This window comes from Muntiacus reevesi, chromosome 4, assembly GCF_963930625.1.
Source record: "Muntiacus reevesi chromosome 4, mMunRee1.1, whole genome shotgun sequence".
In the NCBI taxonomy this organism is placed as follows: domain Eukaryota; kingdom Metazoa; phylum Chordata; class Mammalia; order Artiodactyla; family Cervidae; genus Muntiacus; species Muntiacus reevesi.
This window is the reverse complement of record NC_089252.1, coordinates 54,187,628-54,204,046: the sequence shown is the minus strand read 5'-3', so window position 1 is coordinate 54,204,046 and position 16,419 is coordinate 54,187,628. Positions and strand designations below refer to the sequence as shown.

Sequence of the window (16,419 nt, the reverse complement as noted above, 5' to 3'; positions counted from 1 at the left end):
TATCTTACTTTGTATTAAATTTTCGTTGCTTGGTTCAGTCTGTATATTAATTAAAACCAGAAAATCTTTCATATGTGAGTACTTACGTGAATCATACCTCTTTTAAAAGGTTTTATTGAATGTGAGGAACCGAATAACCGACTAGATAAGTTTACAGGAACGCTATTTTGGAAAAACACAAGTTTTCCTTTGGACGCCGATAAAATTTTGTTACGTGGTTGTGTCATCAGGAACACCGATTTCTGCCATGGATTGGTCATTTTTGCAGGTACTTTTGAAGTCTCTTGGGAAATTGATCTGTAGGCTCATTAAAAATGTAAATGAGGAAATTGATTGTCCTTTCTCTATTGAAACCCAAGAGAATTATTTTATTGACATGCTAGTGAATTGATTTTCCCAATCGTTGATCAGATTGAATTATCCATTTCTAGGTGCTGACTCTAAAATAATGAAGAATAGTGGGAAAACCAGATTTAAAAGAACTAAAATTGATTACTTGATGAACTACATGGTTTATACGGTATTTATTTTCTGTTTTGGTAGATTGCTATCTTTTGCTCTAGTTTTCTTGTATGTCTTTCTAATGCAAGGAAATTTTATCTCTGTGGGCCAAGTAGAAAAATTCACAAGGTCGGGGAGAAGAGATTCCCTCACCTTTTCTCAGAAATGCCACATTTCTAGTAGGAGAATCTCTCTGGGAATGTGAATCCCAGTTGTAGGGTACCCTGAGTTGATACCTGAGTTGCTCACCCTATAGTCATCAGTTGGGAAACTAGGGAGTCTTAGATAAGTTTGTAGGACTACGCCCCTGAAGTCAATGTCGGATTGATTTTTCTGCTGTTAATTTCCCATAGGGATAGTTCTCTTAAAAGCAAACCTTTATCCCCCAAATATACTGTGTAAGTCCAACTATAAGGCAAGTTCAGTTGTAAAGTGAGTCAGGGTCTGTCTCCAAGACCACTCCCAGTATTGATGATTCATGAGGAGGACCTGAATTCAGTCTATAATTGTTCTCATAGTTAGGACTTACTTTGATAAGTATCGCTTATTACAAAGCAAGATAGCAAAGGAAGAAGGTTCATGGGGCAAAGTACAGAGAAAACCAGGGGTGAGCTTCCAAGAGTCCTCTCCCTGTGGAGTCACTCACAACAGACCCACTGAATCCTCCCGGCGACAGTCCGCGTCAGCAAGTGTGAAATGTTGGCTCTCCAGGAAGGTTCATTAGAGACTCGTTGCCTGGGTTTTACTGGGGTCTGGCCGTGTAGGCATTGTCTGCCTGGCGTGTACCAAAATTCCAGACTCCCTAAAGGAATCTGGGTAGTCAGTGTAAACCATATTGTTTTACACAAACAGTCGGGCTTAATGAGTCATTCTTATCAGAGAATAAGAAATAAGGAACCAGGAAGCCCTTCCAAAATCTGTTTCCTGTTGCCAGCCAATGGCCCACTGTGTAAACAAGCCTCTAAGGATGGCAGTCTTAAACCTGCTGTGTCCGCTTTTTTGCACATAGAGTGGCCCTAAATATTAGACAGTCCTCCAACTCGCCAGTAAGGTTTTTTTTCAAGTATTTAGTTTTGATGTGTTCGCGAGAGGAGATGATGTCCCTATCTAATCTAGCATCTTAACCAATCTGATCCAGTTTAATTTGAACACAAAACATTTTAGGGACTTATAATACTTCCAGTACTTTTATATGGTCAAAAGCATATAATAGCAATGAGTTAATTTAAGAAAAATTTCTTTTTTCCCTGCTCTCACATTTCATGAAATCTTCATTGGAGCTTTTCTGGTGCATCTTCCATGTCACTGTCTTGGTTATGGCCGGGCCCTCACAGGGAGTTTGTCATCTCTCCTCTGGGCCAAGTTCTTTTGAAATACAGTGCTTTTGTAATCTGTGGCCAGAAATTTAAATTTGCCTTGGAAATTTTCTTCCTCCTCACAGATGCCCAGTGTTTGCAGTTTACCTTAAATACCCAAATAGCCCTAGGACTGTTGACTTTTTTATTCATTCCTTAGGTATGTACTCAGTTTCCACAACAGAATACTTACTGTATTGCTTCTTAAAGGATCTTAAATGTTAAGTGATCGTTAAACCTTCAGGAATAATTACCCAAATTTGCGTAAGATTTCCTTGCCTTGTTTTTTTTTTTTTTTTAAATCATTTCCATGTTATTGCTCAAAGGAAAAGTTGTTGAGATAATGTTCCATATTATGAGAATGTTTAAGGATTTGAATATAAAATACCACCTTCTCTTCTGAAAGATAATTTTAGGAATAAAACCCTACCTTGTATATGGTAGGTAGGATAAATTAATCAACCACAGAAATAAATAGGCTTTCAAAGCATTCTTTCTATTTATCTACCTTTTGGCCCTGCCACATGGGGCATATGGGAGCTTAGTTCCCTGAGCAGGGGTCGAACCTGCGCCGCCTGCAGTGGAAGCACAGAGTCTTAACCACTGGACCTCAGAAAAGTCCCCTCAAGGTGTTGTTAGTTTTTGTGTTGTTAGTGTTTCTGTTTTAAGCGTGTTTGTTGTTGTTGTTCAGTCCCTAAGTTGTGTCCAACTCTTTGTGACCCCATGGACTCTGTCCTCCCCTGGCTCCCAGAGTTTGCTCACATTCATGTCCATTGAGTCAGTGATACTATCTAACCATCTCATTCTCTGCCATCCCTGTCTCCTCTTGCTTTCAGTTTTCCAGCATCAGCATCTTTTGTGTTGCTTTTACAGAGTACTAAATTATCATACACATGTAAAGTATAGAGTAAAGTAAATCAGCGTCTATACAATGCATGGGATTGGGAATGTGTCCTTAGCGTTAAACCTAACCACTGTGTGTCTTTCAGATCTTTGTTGTTCTCATCTTGCTTTCTGCGGGTCTTGCCATCGGCCATGCTTACTGGGAAGCTCAAGTTGGCAATTTTTCCTGGTACCTCTATGATGGAGAAGACTCTGCGCCCTCCTACCGTGGATTCCTAAATTTCTGGGGCTACATCATTGTTCTCAACACCCTGGTGCCCATCTCTCTCTATGTCAGGTAAGACTGTCTTCTCTTTGGCCTTCTGCTTTAAGAGAAGAACTTGGTACACCTTGCCAATTCAGCACCTTCAATTTTAGCAGTACTTGTTTTAAAGGTCATAAGGAACAAATAAGAAAAGAGCTTTCACTTCAGAATTGAGGGCGATCCGGGCAAAGGGAATTGATACTGCGTGTCTGCCCTGTGCTAGGCACAGCATCTGGTATCTTGACCCCTTGACAGATAAAGCTGCTGGAGTTCAGAGGTCAGAGTCTCCTCCTGCAGTCCCTTTCTTGGCAGGACTCCTTCTGACTGGGTTCCAAAGCTCGAGCTCAAGCATCAGAAAGCGCTGGATGAAGATTTAGAATGTCATGGGATAACTTAGTTGTTTTCCCTTTCAGGGGCCATCCTAACCTCTTTTCTGAGTCTTCTGTGTTACCACCTGGTGTACCTCCAGCTTGTAAAACTCACTGGGCTTCCTGAATGCTGCCTTCCCTATTTAGCCTCTCAAAGTGTTCTCTTTCTCATCTCAACCCCAACTGTGATAAAAGAGTAATAAAAGAGGGTCATATATCTGACAGATGGTCATCACCTTGTTTTCTGATACTTCTTCCTTTTTTTACTTTTTAAATATCAAGTTTCACTGTCTCTGGTCAGTTGAACTTTAGACCACTGGGAGAGAAATTGTGCCTTAAAATATACCCAGCAGCCACAGTCAGCTCTTGGTTCCAATAAGTAACAGCCCAGAGGCACATAGAACTACGTGCAAACCTGTAATTAGAAGCATTTGTTTTATTTTAATTTTATTACATGTGCATTTGTTTTATTTTTAATTTTATTAGCTGTAGTTAACTATTGCTCTTTTCACACGAAGTAAAGCCCTGGGGAGCCATGTGTTTGCAGTTACTCTGAAAAAAAAGAAAAACTGAGATGACTTACCTTTGTTAGGGGGACTATTACACAGACTATTTTGTCTGTATCTGTACATATGTATTAGGGCTTCTCGGTGGCTCAGATGGTGAAGAATCTGCCTGCAGTGCTGGAGACCCGGGTTCAATCCCTGAGTCGAGAAGATCCCCTGAAGAAGGAAATGGCAACCCACTGCATTGTTCTTGAATGTAGAAGTGTTAGCTGCTCAGTCCTGTATGCCTCTGTGACCCGTGGACTGTATCCCACCAGCTCCTTTGTCCATGGCATTCTCTAGACAAGAATACTGGACTGGGTTGCCATTCCCTTCTCCAGGGGATCTTCCCCACCCAGGGATTGAACCTGAGTCTCCTGCATTGGAGGCAGACGCTTTACCCTCTGAGCCACCAGGGAAGCCCCCGGTATTCTTGCCTGGAGAAGTCCATGGACAGAGGAGCCTGGCGGCCTACAGTCCATGGGGCCACAAACAGTTGGACATGGCTGAGCGACTGACACTTTCACACATGTATATTATACATAAACCATATATGGAGTTTTAGGTTTTAAAAAGTCATGTCATGTGATTAATATGATTTTTTTTGTTGTTGGTTTGTTTCTCTTGGAAGCGAAGGTCCTTTTGGAGCATAAGTCAGTCAGGTCATTTCAGATAGTATCTCTGTTCTGCTTTTAGCCCCACAGTAGCGTTCTGTCTCATTCAGAGTAGACCCACCAAGGTCACATTGTGCTCACAAGGCCCATGGGACCCACCGCACCGCCCTGCATGCCCCGTCTTGGCCTCCTGCACCTCCACGCACTCCCCAGGCTCCCCCGCCTTGAGCCTCCTTGAATGTCTCAGCGGTATCAGCACCTGCCCCAGGGCCTTTGCACTTGCTCTGACCTCTGCCTGGAATATCTTTTCCCCTCCGTATCTACATGGTTGCTCTTTCGTTTCCTTGAGATCTCTGCTCAAAGGTCACCTTATACCCCTGGCTATTCCTGGCCCTCTCTGACTTAAATATCACTTCCTCTGCGTGCCGGTCTCTGCCTCTCTTCCCGGTGCTTTGATTTTCTGCAGACGAGTCTCACCATCTAATATAGTATATGTTTACTTGAGGGCAGGGATTTTCGTCTCTTTTGTTTATTGATGTATCCCGCTAGGATGATGCCTGGTAACACTAGGCACTCATGAAGCAACATAAGGGAGCAGAGAAGAAGGGAGTTATTTTTCCATCTGTTTAGTTCCATCCTTTGCCAACTGAACAGTGGCTGGATATGTAAGCACCTTCCTTAAAACTGAGATAGATTTAATCAGTTATAGTTTTCAAGTAGGAATGATCCTTTTAGAGTACTGTATCTTGGACATTCTATAATCTTATAAGAATTTAGGACTGTGTACAAAATAGACTTCTCTGGTAGCTCAGATGGTAAAGAATCTGCCTGCAATTCGGGAGATGGAGATTTGAGCCCTGGGTTGGGAAGAGAAGGAAATGGCAACCCACTCCAGTATTCTGGCCTGGAGAATTAGAGGACCTGGTGGGCTTCAGTCCGTGGGGTCCCAAAGGGTCGGACACGACTAAGCAACTAACACATTCACTCACAAAATGGATAAACGACAAGGACCAACTGTTTAGCACAGGAAACTATATTCCATATCTTGTAATAACCTCTAATGGAAAAGAATCTGAAAAAGAAATATATATGTACACGTTCCTCAAAAAATGTGTATTGCTGAATCACTTTGCTATATACTGGGAACTAATACAACATTGTAAATTAACTGTACTTCAATTAAAAAAATGTTTAAAAAAAGAATTTATTTTTTAACAGTGTGAAATGACAACTTATGGGTTATTTGCCAAAAGTCCTTTGTGCTACTGGAGAGCACACATGATCTAGAGCATGATCTAGTGACTCTCACTCCTTTTGCCTCCAATTGAGGGCAGAGTTGAACACACCTTTCCGTTGTCCCTGGGTGCGATGGGACTGAGAGAAGAGGGTAGAATTAATGTCCAATGGCAGGGTGCCCCCTGCAGGGTTGGCTACCTTGTCACCCGCATGGGTTGTATGTTCCGAACAGAAGCTTCCGTGGCTGGATGTGGTCAGGAGTTTGTAGGAAATCACCTCAAGAGGACACTTTGACCTTGAAGCAGGAGAAAGATGTGTTTGGTCAGGAGAACCCGGAGGCTGGGCATGGGGATCCCTGCAGGGCTGGTCTCCCTGGAGATAAGTAGCTTGCTCCTATCACAAATCTACTGCCTGCTCATATCTGAGAGCTCCATCGAAAGTAATCTTTTATCTTGATAGTGTGGAGGTGATTCGTCTTGGCCAGAGTTACTTCATCAACTGGGACCTGCAGATGTACTATCCTGAGAAGGACACGCCCGCAAAGGCGAGAACCACCACACTGAATGAGCAGCTCGGGCAGATCCATTACATCTTCTCGGACAAGACAGGGACCCTCACGCAGAACGTCATGACCTTTAAGAAGTGCTGCATCAATGGGCAAATTTATGGTGAGAAGAATCTATTACTCTGTCTCTGGATGTGTGTGACCAGAGGCTGCCTCCCTGGAGTGGTCCTCTGCCAGTGCAAAGCTCTGATGGTTATTCTTGCAGTTTCTCAAGCAGCATCTCTAGTGCACTGAGACCACACATGTGAGGAGGTCAGGAGTCAGGACTAGGCATATTTTCCTCAAAAAGTTAGCTTGGTATGTGATCCAAAAGTTAGCTTGCCAGGAAGTTGGCTCCTGGTTACACACCCAAAAGAACCAAAAGCAGGGACTCAGACAGGTATAGGTACATCCATGTCCGCAGTAGCATTACTCAAAATAGGGAAGGTGTAGTAGTAACTTAAAGTGTCCATGAGTGGATGAATGGATAAGGAAAATGTGATGTATACACACAATGGAATATTATACAGTCTTGAAAAGGAAGGAGAATGTGACACATTATGACATGGATGAACTTTGAGGATATTATGCTATGTGAAATAAGCCAGACACAAAAGGGAACATTTGGATGATTCCATTTCTTTGAAGTATCTGGAGAAGTCAAATTCAGAGAGCTAGAGAGTAGAACGGTAATTGCCAGGGCTTAAGGGAAGAAGGGAATGAGGAATTAGCGTTTAGTGAAAATAGCATTTCGTTTTCATGGATGAAGGAGCCCTCGAGATGGATGGTGGTGAAGGCTGCATAGCAGTGTGATTGCATTTGGTGTCACTGAAGTGTTTGTTTAAAAACAGTTGGGTTGAAATTCCCTGGTGGTCCAGTGATTAGGACTCCGTACTTCCACTGCTGGGGGCCTGGATTTGATCGCTTATCAGGGAACTAAGATCCTACAAGCCTCGAGGCACGGCCAGAAAACAAACAATGAAATAGTTGAGATGGTAAACTTTGTTTCTCATCACAATTATATTTAAAAAATTGATTCCCATTCTAACATTCTGAAATGTGCTATATACTTGTCAAAATAACAAGGCTAGTGCTGCATTCAAAGTGGATGCCCCTAACATTTAAATATTTAAAAACAGTATAATTATTTTAAAAGCTATGAGAACATCATGAACTTCCCTCTTGGAGGAAACGTTTTGCTGTGAGCTGCCCGTTCACAGAATGTCAGTGAGGAAGGCGGGATGCTGAGGGCTTGAGGAAGGGGCTCTGCCGTGGTGGTTTCTCCCGAGCTGGGGGAGGACGGGGGTAAAGCCCTTCACGGGACGTGGTCCTGGCCCCAGAGGAGATCACATGCAGGGGGACATGCACGTCAGTATGTGAACCTCTAGACCAGCAGCCAGAAAACTTTGTTGGTTAAGGGCCAGATAGGAAATATTTAAGCCTTTTCAGGCCACATATAGTCTGTATCAAATAGTCTCCTTTGTTATGCTTTGTCTGTTTGTTGACAACTCTTGAAAAATGTGAGAACCATTCTTAACTCGAGGGCTGCCCAGACGGGCTATGAGACCCGTTGATTTAATTTGTTTTGTCCTGTTTGTTCCCAGGAGACCATCGAGATGCTTCTCAGAACAGTCACAGCAAAATAGAGGTGAGTCCTTTCACTGACGAAGTCGTTTGGGGGTGTGTATGACTTTCCTGGGCTGTAACAAGCTCCCATAGAATAGGTGTCTTACAGCAATAGGAATGTGTTCCACACAGCTCTGGAGCCCGGAAGTTTGAATGGAGGAGTCAGCATGCCCACCCTCCCTCTGGAATCTCTGGGGCAGAATCCGTCCTTGCCTCTTCCTAGGCTCTGGTGCTGGCCTGCAGTCCTGGGCACTTGGCTGGCACACACATTACTCAGAAGTCTGCCTCTGTCGTCACATGGCCCTCCTTCTCCCTGTGTGTTTGTGTCCAGATCCCCTTCCTTTCATAAAGATACGCTCAGTGGATTGTGTGCGTGTGTGCTGTGTGTGTGCTCAGGCACGTCTGACTCTTTGCGACCCCATGGACTGTAGCCCACCAGGCTCTTCTGTCCATGGGATTCTCCAGGCAAGAAGACTGGACTGGGTTGCCATGCCCTCTCCCAGGAGATCTTCCTGACCCAGAGATCAAACCCACATTTCTTGCATTTCCTGCATTGCAGGTGGACTCTTTACCATTGAGCCACTGGACCAGCCCCTAGTCACTAGATTAGGGTCTCTCTAATCCATTTAACCTCATTTTTTTTTTATGTTGCGGTATAGTTGATTAATAATGTAGTGTTAGTTTCAGGTGTACTAGAGTCATTCAGTTTTATATATATATATATATTTATATATATATATATATTTATTCATGTATCCTTTTTCAAAATCTTTTCCCATTTAAGTTATTACAGAGTATTTAGTATAGTTCCTTGTGCTCAGTATAAACTTCCTCTTGATTACATCTACCAAGGCCTTATTTCCAAAGAAGGTCCTATTCCCAGGTACCAGGGGTTAGGACTGTAACATATCTTTTTTGGGGGGGACACAATTTGACTCACACCAGGCTATGTGAAAACAGATATGAAAAAAACAACAGATATGAGCCTCTTGACACTTCAGAACATATTAAAATCCTCAAGTGATGTTTGCATGAAGACAGCTTCCGAGAACAGGTCCTATCACTTGTGAAGCCCGAGTCGTCCGTTGTAAATGACCATTTTTCCTTCTCGGTTTCCTTCAGCCCGTGGATTTTAGCTGGAACACGTTCGCCGACGGGAAGCTTGCATTTTACGACCATTATCTCATCGAGCAAATCCAGTCGGGGAAGGAGCCGGCGGTGCAGCAGTTCTTCTTCCTGCTGGCAGTATGTCACACGGTCATGGCGGACAGGCTCGATGGTGAGTGTGGCCGGCGCGCACACCGGAGGCCGGGTTTTCTTTTTAGTTAACGGGGAACTCGTGCTTGGGACTCGAATGCACATGAAGAGTTGTGTGAGCTAGAGGTGTTTGAGTTAGGTTTCACTTCCTGACACGTCTTCATCTTATACCCCAGAGAAGCACCTGGCTTACGTGGCCGCCTCCAGGGAGACTTGCCTTCTAGATCCTGGGTTCTGTTTCCTATAGGCAGGTCTTTGCCGTAGATATCCTGCAAAAGGCTTTTCGGATGTAAGGCTTCTTCTTCCTAGCAAATGTCATTGGTCTGTTTACCCAGAAGGCTAGTGGACAAAACGATTAGACCAGGTCACCGACTCCTTTCTTCCTGCACCTGGAGAAAAGGATTGAATGGATAGCAGTCCAACTGTCGTGAAGTCCTTCACAGAACCCAAACACCCCCAAATTAAATGACTTCTGAACATTCCCGTCTCAACCTGGTGAGATTTAAACTTTAGAATCGTAGGGTCATGTGAATTATGAGGTGCATCAAGTAAGATTTCAAATGATTGCAGAATCCACATATCATATTGCAAATGATCGCTAAATCAATTCAAAAATACAAATATGATAAGGCATGCATATATTTCCTGTAACAATAACAATTACTGTCCAAAGGAAGAATAAAAATAGAGTTGTGTGCGTGACAAGTTTGTCAAATCTCCACCCAAGTGATGACTCTCTGTGGGCCCCTTGCACTGTGTGGTATAGGAGCCAGCAGACCATGAAACAGGCTCCTGGCCTTTGGAAATATTCGTCTCCTTCGTAATTCTAGCTCCAGATGTGTGTATCACTTTGGAAATTTTTATCAGCAAAAATTTGTTGTTTTTTTTTTACTGTGACTGACTCTTGCATTATAACAGAAGAATCAAAATCTTTTCACTATCTGAGGGCTTCATATTTATGGAGAGTGAAGAGTCAAACCTTATCTGGATCGTAAGTGGGCTTTAAACTTGGACAATCTTTTACTACAAAATAATTTTAGAGAGAATTGTTTTCTAGATTCAGATATGTTTGGCATTTGAAATAATAGACGCCAAACCTAGGCCTCCTGAAGGTACCTTTTTGATCTGAAGGCGTGTAATTCATGTGCTTTTGCATGGGAAGTTGACTTGTAGGTTCCTCTGCAGAATTCTTTTTTTTGTTGTTGTTAACTTTTAAAGAAAATTATAGTTGGTTTATAATGTTGTGTTAATTTCTGCTGTATAGCAAAGTGATACACGTGTATATACATTTTTATGTTTCATAGTGTTTTCCATTATGGTTTATCATAGGATATTGAAAATAGTTCCTGGTGCTATGCAGTCAGACCTGGTTGTTTATCCATCCTATAGAGCGGTTTGTACCTGCTGACCCCACACTCCCAATGCATTCCGCCCCCACGCTCCCTCTGCCTCAGCAACCACAATCTGTTCTCTCAGTGGGTCTGTTCCTGCCTCCTGGATAAGTTCCTGTTGTATTTTAGATTCCACATGTACGTGATACCACATTTGTTTGTCCTTCTCCTTCCGACTGACTTCACTTAGTATGACAACCTCTGGGTCCATCCATGTTCCTGCAAGTGGCATGATTTCATTCTTTTTTGTGGCTGAGTAGTATTCTGGCGTGTGTGTGTGTGTACACACCACATCTTCTTTATCCATTCATCTGTCAATGGACATTTATGTTGTTTCCATGTCTGCAGAATTCTTAAGTGCAGCTTGTGCCAGCTTTGTCACAGCAAGATGGTCCAGTATCAATGAAAGCTAGGTATCTTATCACCTATTCACGCAGTGGTACATTACACAGATGCATATGTGTGTTCTGGAAAGAGCCAAAAGTGCCCCTTTGTTATGTGCGTTCTCCACTTTTGGGCTTCCCTGGTGGCTCAGATGGTAAAAAAAGCTGCCTGCAATGCAGGAGACCGGGATTTGACCCTTGAGTCAGGAAGATCCCCTGGTGAAGAGAATGGCAACCCCCTCTAGTATTCTTCCCTGGAGAATCCCGTGGACAGAGGAGCCTGGTGGGCTACAGTCCGTGAGGTCACAAAGAGTCGGACCCGTCTGAGTGACTGTCACTTACTTATTCTCCACTTTAATCAGCCCAGCATATGAACAAATGTCCTTTCCTGTTTTCTGATTCTGAGGTTTCATATGTAGAGGATGAAATCTTCAGAGGAGAAATAGACATAAAAAACTAAATGTATAGAAGCTATGTGTATATCTTGCAGCAAATTTCAAAGACACTCATTCTCCAAGGATGAATTTAATTGTGCAATAAAGCTAAGATAACAGCAGAATTCTGGTTGGGGTAGATACATGGAAGGGGCTATTAACAGGCCAAACCAGGGAGATAGAAAAGGATAAGATCAGGTCACGAATAACTGAAGCAGAGGTCAAAATCTGTTTGACTAGCTAAGCACATTTTACTCGTATGATAAAAGTCAAGTATGATATTTTTAAGCAACTGGTTTCTCTTAGTTTTTGGCTCATTTGTAAATTTATTCTACTTTTTTTTTTGGAGTGTGTGGTGGTATTATTTTGAAAGCTAACCTGCCAACTTAAGCAGATGTGTATACATCTATGGTCTCCATTTCCTTCTCTCTCCACTGGGATCTCATGGGAAGAGTCCTGGGTTCTATGCTGGAGGTGGGCCGTCCCCATCTGGGTTCTTGCCATAACACACAGGACAGACCAGCATTTTCTGCTGGGCAGTGGCTTCCTGCGTGTCGCGGGAGGAGGGCTGGAGTTCAAAGTCCTTTCCAGCCTGATATGGTGCAGCTCTTTGTCCCACTGTCCTCCGAGGCAGAATTGTACACCTTGAGACATCCTCCCCCACGCAGCACATCGCAGGCAAATTGCTGTGGACGCTGAAGGTGGAGGCGAGTTGGATTTTGAAGCACAGGAAGGAGAGGCTGATTTTGGCTCTAACTGACAAAAGCACCTTGGAAGGGTCCATGGGAAGGGACCTTGGGGATAGCTCCTCCCCATGTTACAGCTGAGGAAATTCAGCCCCAGAAAGCACCCAATACCTCCCTGAGCTTGGACGACGGGTTAAAACTCATTTCAGCCAAGTCCTCTCGCTCTGCCAGGCTGGCGCGCCTTTGCTTTTCCACTCTCATTTTCCCGCTTTTATAACAGTGGAGATTGGCTCTATTATGCATATATGAGCAACGAGGGGACAGAATTCTTTCAGGCACGCTCAGCAGACAGTGGGTGTGGCCCACGTGTTGAGTATGTGTAGGAGGGCACGTGAAGGCTGAGTGTGGAGCAGCTGTGTTGGTTTTCTATGGTTCTACACTAGATCCCCACAACGTAGTGGCTTGAATCATCCATTCCTTCGCTCACAGCTCTTTAGATGGGATGTCTGCGCAGGGCATGACGGGGTTCTCTGCCAAGGACCTCCCTAAAATCCAGGTCCGGCCACTCTGTCGTCCAGAGATCAGCAACCTCTTCCAAGCTGAGAGCAGGATCCAGTGCTCTGGGGCCGCAGGGCTGAGGTCTCCGTTTCCTTGCTGGCTGTCAGCTGGGGCTGCTCTCCTTTCCCACAGGCCTCTTTCTCTTTCCTTGCCTCGTGGTTCCCCCTGTCATCAGAACCAGCAACCGAGAATCTCCCTCCCATCAACCCCTTTCATGCTTCAATCTCTCTGTCCCTGGGAAGAAGCCAGTCCCTTTTGAGAACTAAGGCTTCCCTGGTGGCTCAGCTGGTAAAGAATCTGCCTGTAGTGTGGGAGACCTGGGTTCGATCCCTGGGTTGGGAAGATGCCCTGGAGAAGGGAAAGGCTACCCACTCCAGTATTCTGGCCTGGAGAATGGGGTCTCCATGGACTATGTTTCATGCGGTCTCAAAGAGTCAGACATGACTGAGCGACTTTCACTTCACTTTGAAATTAAAAGACATTTGGCTCCTTGAAAGAAAAGCTATGACCAACCTAGACAACATATGAAAAAGCAGATACATTACTTTGCTGACAAAGATCCATCTAGTCAAGGCTATGGTTTTTCCAGTAGTCATGTATGGATGTGAGAGTTGGACTATAAAGAAAGCTGAGCGCAGAAGAATTGATGCTTTTGAACTGTGGTGTTGGAGAAGACGCTTGAGAGTCCCTTGGACTGCGAGGAGATCCAATCAGTCAATCCTAAAGGAAATCAGTCCTGAATATTCATTGGAAGGACTGATGTTGAAGCTGAAACTTCAATACTTTGGCCACGTGATGGGAAGAGTTGACTCATGGGAAAAGACCCTGATGCTGGGAAATATTGAAGACAAGAGGAAAAGGGGATGGACAGAGGATGAGATGGTTGGATGGCATCACCCACTCAATGGACATGAGTTTTAGCAAGCTCTGGGAGTTGGTGATGGACAGGGAAGCCTAGAGTGCTGCAGTCCATGGGGTCACAAAGAGTCGGACACGACTGACTGACTGAACGGAACTGAACTGACTGAACTTGAGACTAACCCAATTAGCTTAGGAACACTCAGATAATCTCTTTATCTTACAGTCAACAGATTTGAACCTTAATTATATCTGTAAAATCCCTTCCCAACAGTACCGTGATTAGAGTTTGCTTGAATAACTGGGAGAAAGTGTGTGTGTACACAGGGGCAGGGTGCGGGCCATCATAGACTCCTGCCCTTGCAGAGACTGAGAACAGAGTTTGAAAAGAAAGAAGAAAGAAAGAAAGTGATGTCGCTCAGTAGTGTCTGACTCTGTGACCCCATGGACTGTAGCCTGCCAGGCTCCTCCGTCTATGGGGTCTTCCAGGCAAGAACACTGGAGTGAGTTGCCATCTCCAGTGTTTGAAAGGCTTGGAGATATTGTCTTCTCCTGAAGGCCTGAAGTATGGATGCACCATGAGAGCTGAGTTTTAGAAGTCTGGAGCCAGGACACATCAAATCAGTAAGGAAACTTAAGACCTGGATTAGTGGGAGTCTTTAGGAAGGACGAGCAAGTTACAAATGAGGGAGATATTCAGTCTGAGAGTTAACTCACTTTAAGACTGGTGACTAGAATTATCAGCCAGAGAAAGCTATGCAATCAGGATAATAAGTGGTGGGGTTTGTTGTTTGAGCATCTTTTTTATTTGAATCAGTTCCGTGATCCACAAATTAGCTTGTACAAGAAAAGAAAGTCTCTCTGGTTGTGTCTTGGTGTGGGATAAATAGTGAGTTTTCTTACAGGAAAGGTTTCAGGGGGTTAATTTTTAGTCCGGATTTCCTCCTGCAAACATCAAGTTGGAGTTTGGACCAGATCTCTGAAGTTCCTCCCATCTCTGTTAGTCAGCAATTCTGTGAGTCCATTACTAGAGCAAAAATGGAAGGGTTTTCTTTTCATGATAAAAATATCAGTGTTTGCTCCAGATACGATTGTCTTTACTCATGGGAACTTTACCACCTTTTATCATTTTGTTCCTTTTTTTCTGTTGGCGTAAGTTTGCCTTCAGTATGATGTAATATATCCCCGCCAGTGAAACCTGCCGAAGGGAGGGGACTGTGTTCTCACTGCTTCTTGTTCAGCTCTGGTTAAATATTTTACTCTCTGGCATGTGTGTATGTTTGTAGAACAACTGGATTTAGCAAGTACATTTGTAACTTCTGGTGTGTGTCTTTCTGGGTGAACAAGCAGATACCAGCCTCATCTTTAATTAGTATTTAGGAGTGATGAATATTGGCTTAGAGCGAACCATCTGAGTATGTCTGTCCAGGGAGGAGAGTGTAGGGATGGGGCATTTAGCCAGCTTCCTTGGTGGCTCAGATGGTAAAGAATCCGCCTGCAATGAAGAAGACCTGGGTTCGATCCCTGGGCTGGGAAGAGCCTCTGGAGAAGGGAATGGCAGCCCACTGCAGTGGAGAATGCCTGGAGAATCCCCATGGGCAGAGGAGCCTGGCGGACTACAGTCCACGGGGTCGCCAAGAGTCAGACACGACTGAGTGATTAAGCACACAGCCCTTCACCCTGGAGCATCTGCCCTCCCCTTGGACAGATGGTGTAAAGATCTGCCGGTCTGTGGGCTGCAGCCTGATCAAACTGTGGTGGAAAATGAAATGCCTTTTCCTGTGAAAATTCGTCTGGCCATAGACATACTTTTCATTCTACTTGGAGGTGGAAGACTGAAGAGTCGAAAAACACAAACTCTTGGATAGGCAGAGCTTTTTTAAAAAAATGTGTTTTGTTTTTTTTTTTTTTTACTGACTTACAAAGATAAGCATATAGCTCAGTGGATTTTCACCAGCTGAATACTCCCTTATCATGAACGCCTGGATTTTTACAAACACAACATCATACATCCCCTGGACGCCCTTTCCTGTTCCCTCTCTGTCATTGCACCTCCAGAAGTGACTGCTGTCCTGACTTGGAATAGTGTGAGTTAGCTTTGTCTGCTCGCGTGTTCGTGTAAATGGAATTACGTGGTTATGTACTTGTCGTGTCTGGCTTCTTCCCTCAGCATTGAGAGGTTTGCTTCTGTCGTGAAGCAAGTTATGACGTCAATGTGGTCCCCCATTATTTAACTTTCAAAATCAAGATATTGAATAGATTGATACATTTTGAGATTTTTTTTTTTTAATTAGGAGGATATAACTACAGTGAAGAAGGTTCTAGAGGGAAGATAACCGGATATAACCCTTGTAGAAAACGAGTAATACATGTGACAGCGGGCTTAAAAATTTTCAGTGTTGTTAACCTCAGTGCTTTCATTACTAGGAAGCTATCCTTAGAAAATAGGAAAACCTTTATACATGTATAGAATACTTATTACAGTGCTATTTTTGGGAGTAAAAATATTATGGAAAGGCACTTGGAGCCTGCAATAGGAAAGCAGTCACACATTACATTCACAGATTACATTTCTTTAAAATAATGCATAGAAAGAATTTTTAAAGCTGTGATAACATGCTCAAAATACAGTGTTAAAATAACCAGGATATAAATGTATATTTAGCATGCTAGAAACTATTAGAGAAACAGGCATTTCCAAAGGACAGAAGGAAATGATAAAAAGCTATTAATAGTGTTGTTCTTCCTCTGGATGGTGGGGTTATGAGGTGGGTTTTTTTCCCCTATTCTTGGCCAGATTTTTTTTTTTTCACTTCTAGTTTATATTGTTGTTTATAATTAGAAACAAAAGCTTAAAACCTCTGAACGTTGGCACACTCCTTAAGAATCAGTGATGTGTTTTCTTGGGGATGTTTT

At 43.5% G+C, this 16,419-nt stretch overlaps 1 protein-coding gene and 1 non-coding gene across 4 annotated transcripts in view; one reads left to right on the top strand and one right to left on the bottom strand.

The window, feature by feature from the left end:
- ATP8B1 (ATPase phospholipid transporting 8B1) overlaps nucleotides 1–16,419 on the top strand; it is a 110,044-nt gene that overhangs the window by 71,324 nt on the left and 22,301 nt on the right. For all 3 annotated transcript variants that reach the window (XM_065932807.1, XM_065932808.1, XM_065932809.1), the window contains 6 exons: nucleotides 110–268; nucleotides 432–520; nucleotides 2,846–3,036; nucleotides 6,226–6,434; nucleotides 7,915–7,958; nucleotides 9,059–9,215. In XM_065932807.1, coding sequence (XP_065788879.1) covers nucleotides 110–268; nucleotides 432–520; nucleotides 2,846–3,036; nucleotides 6,226–6,434; nucleotides 7,915–7,958; nucleotides 9,059–9,215 — 849 coding nt within the window. The remainder of the gene's footprint in view (nucleotides 1–109; nucleotides 269–431; nucleotides 521–2,845; nucleotides 3,037–6,225; nucleotides 6,435–7,914; nucleotides 7,959–9,058; nucleotides 9,216–16,419) is intronic.
- On the bottom strand, nucleotides 4,264–4,335 carry TRNAW-CCA (transfer RNA tryptophan (anticodon CCA)). The gene has a single exon. It is a non-coding gene; the product is annotated as a tRNA-Trp (tRNA).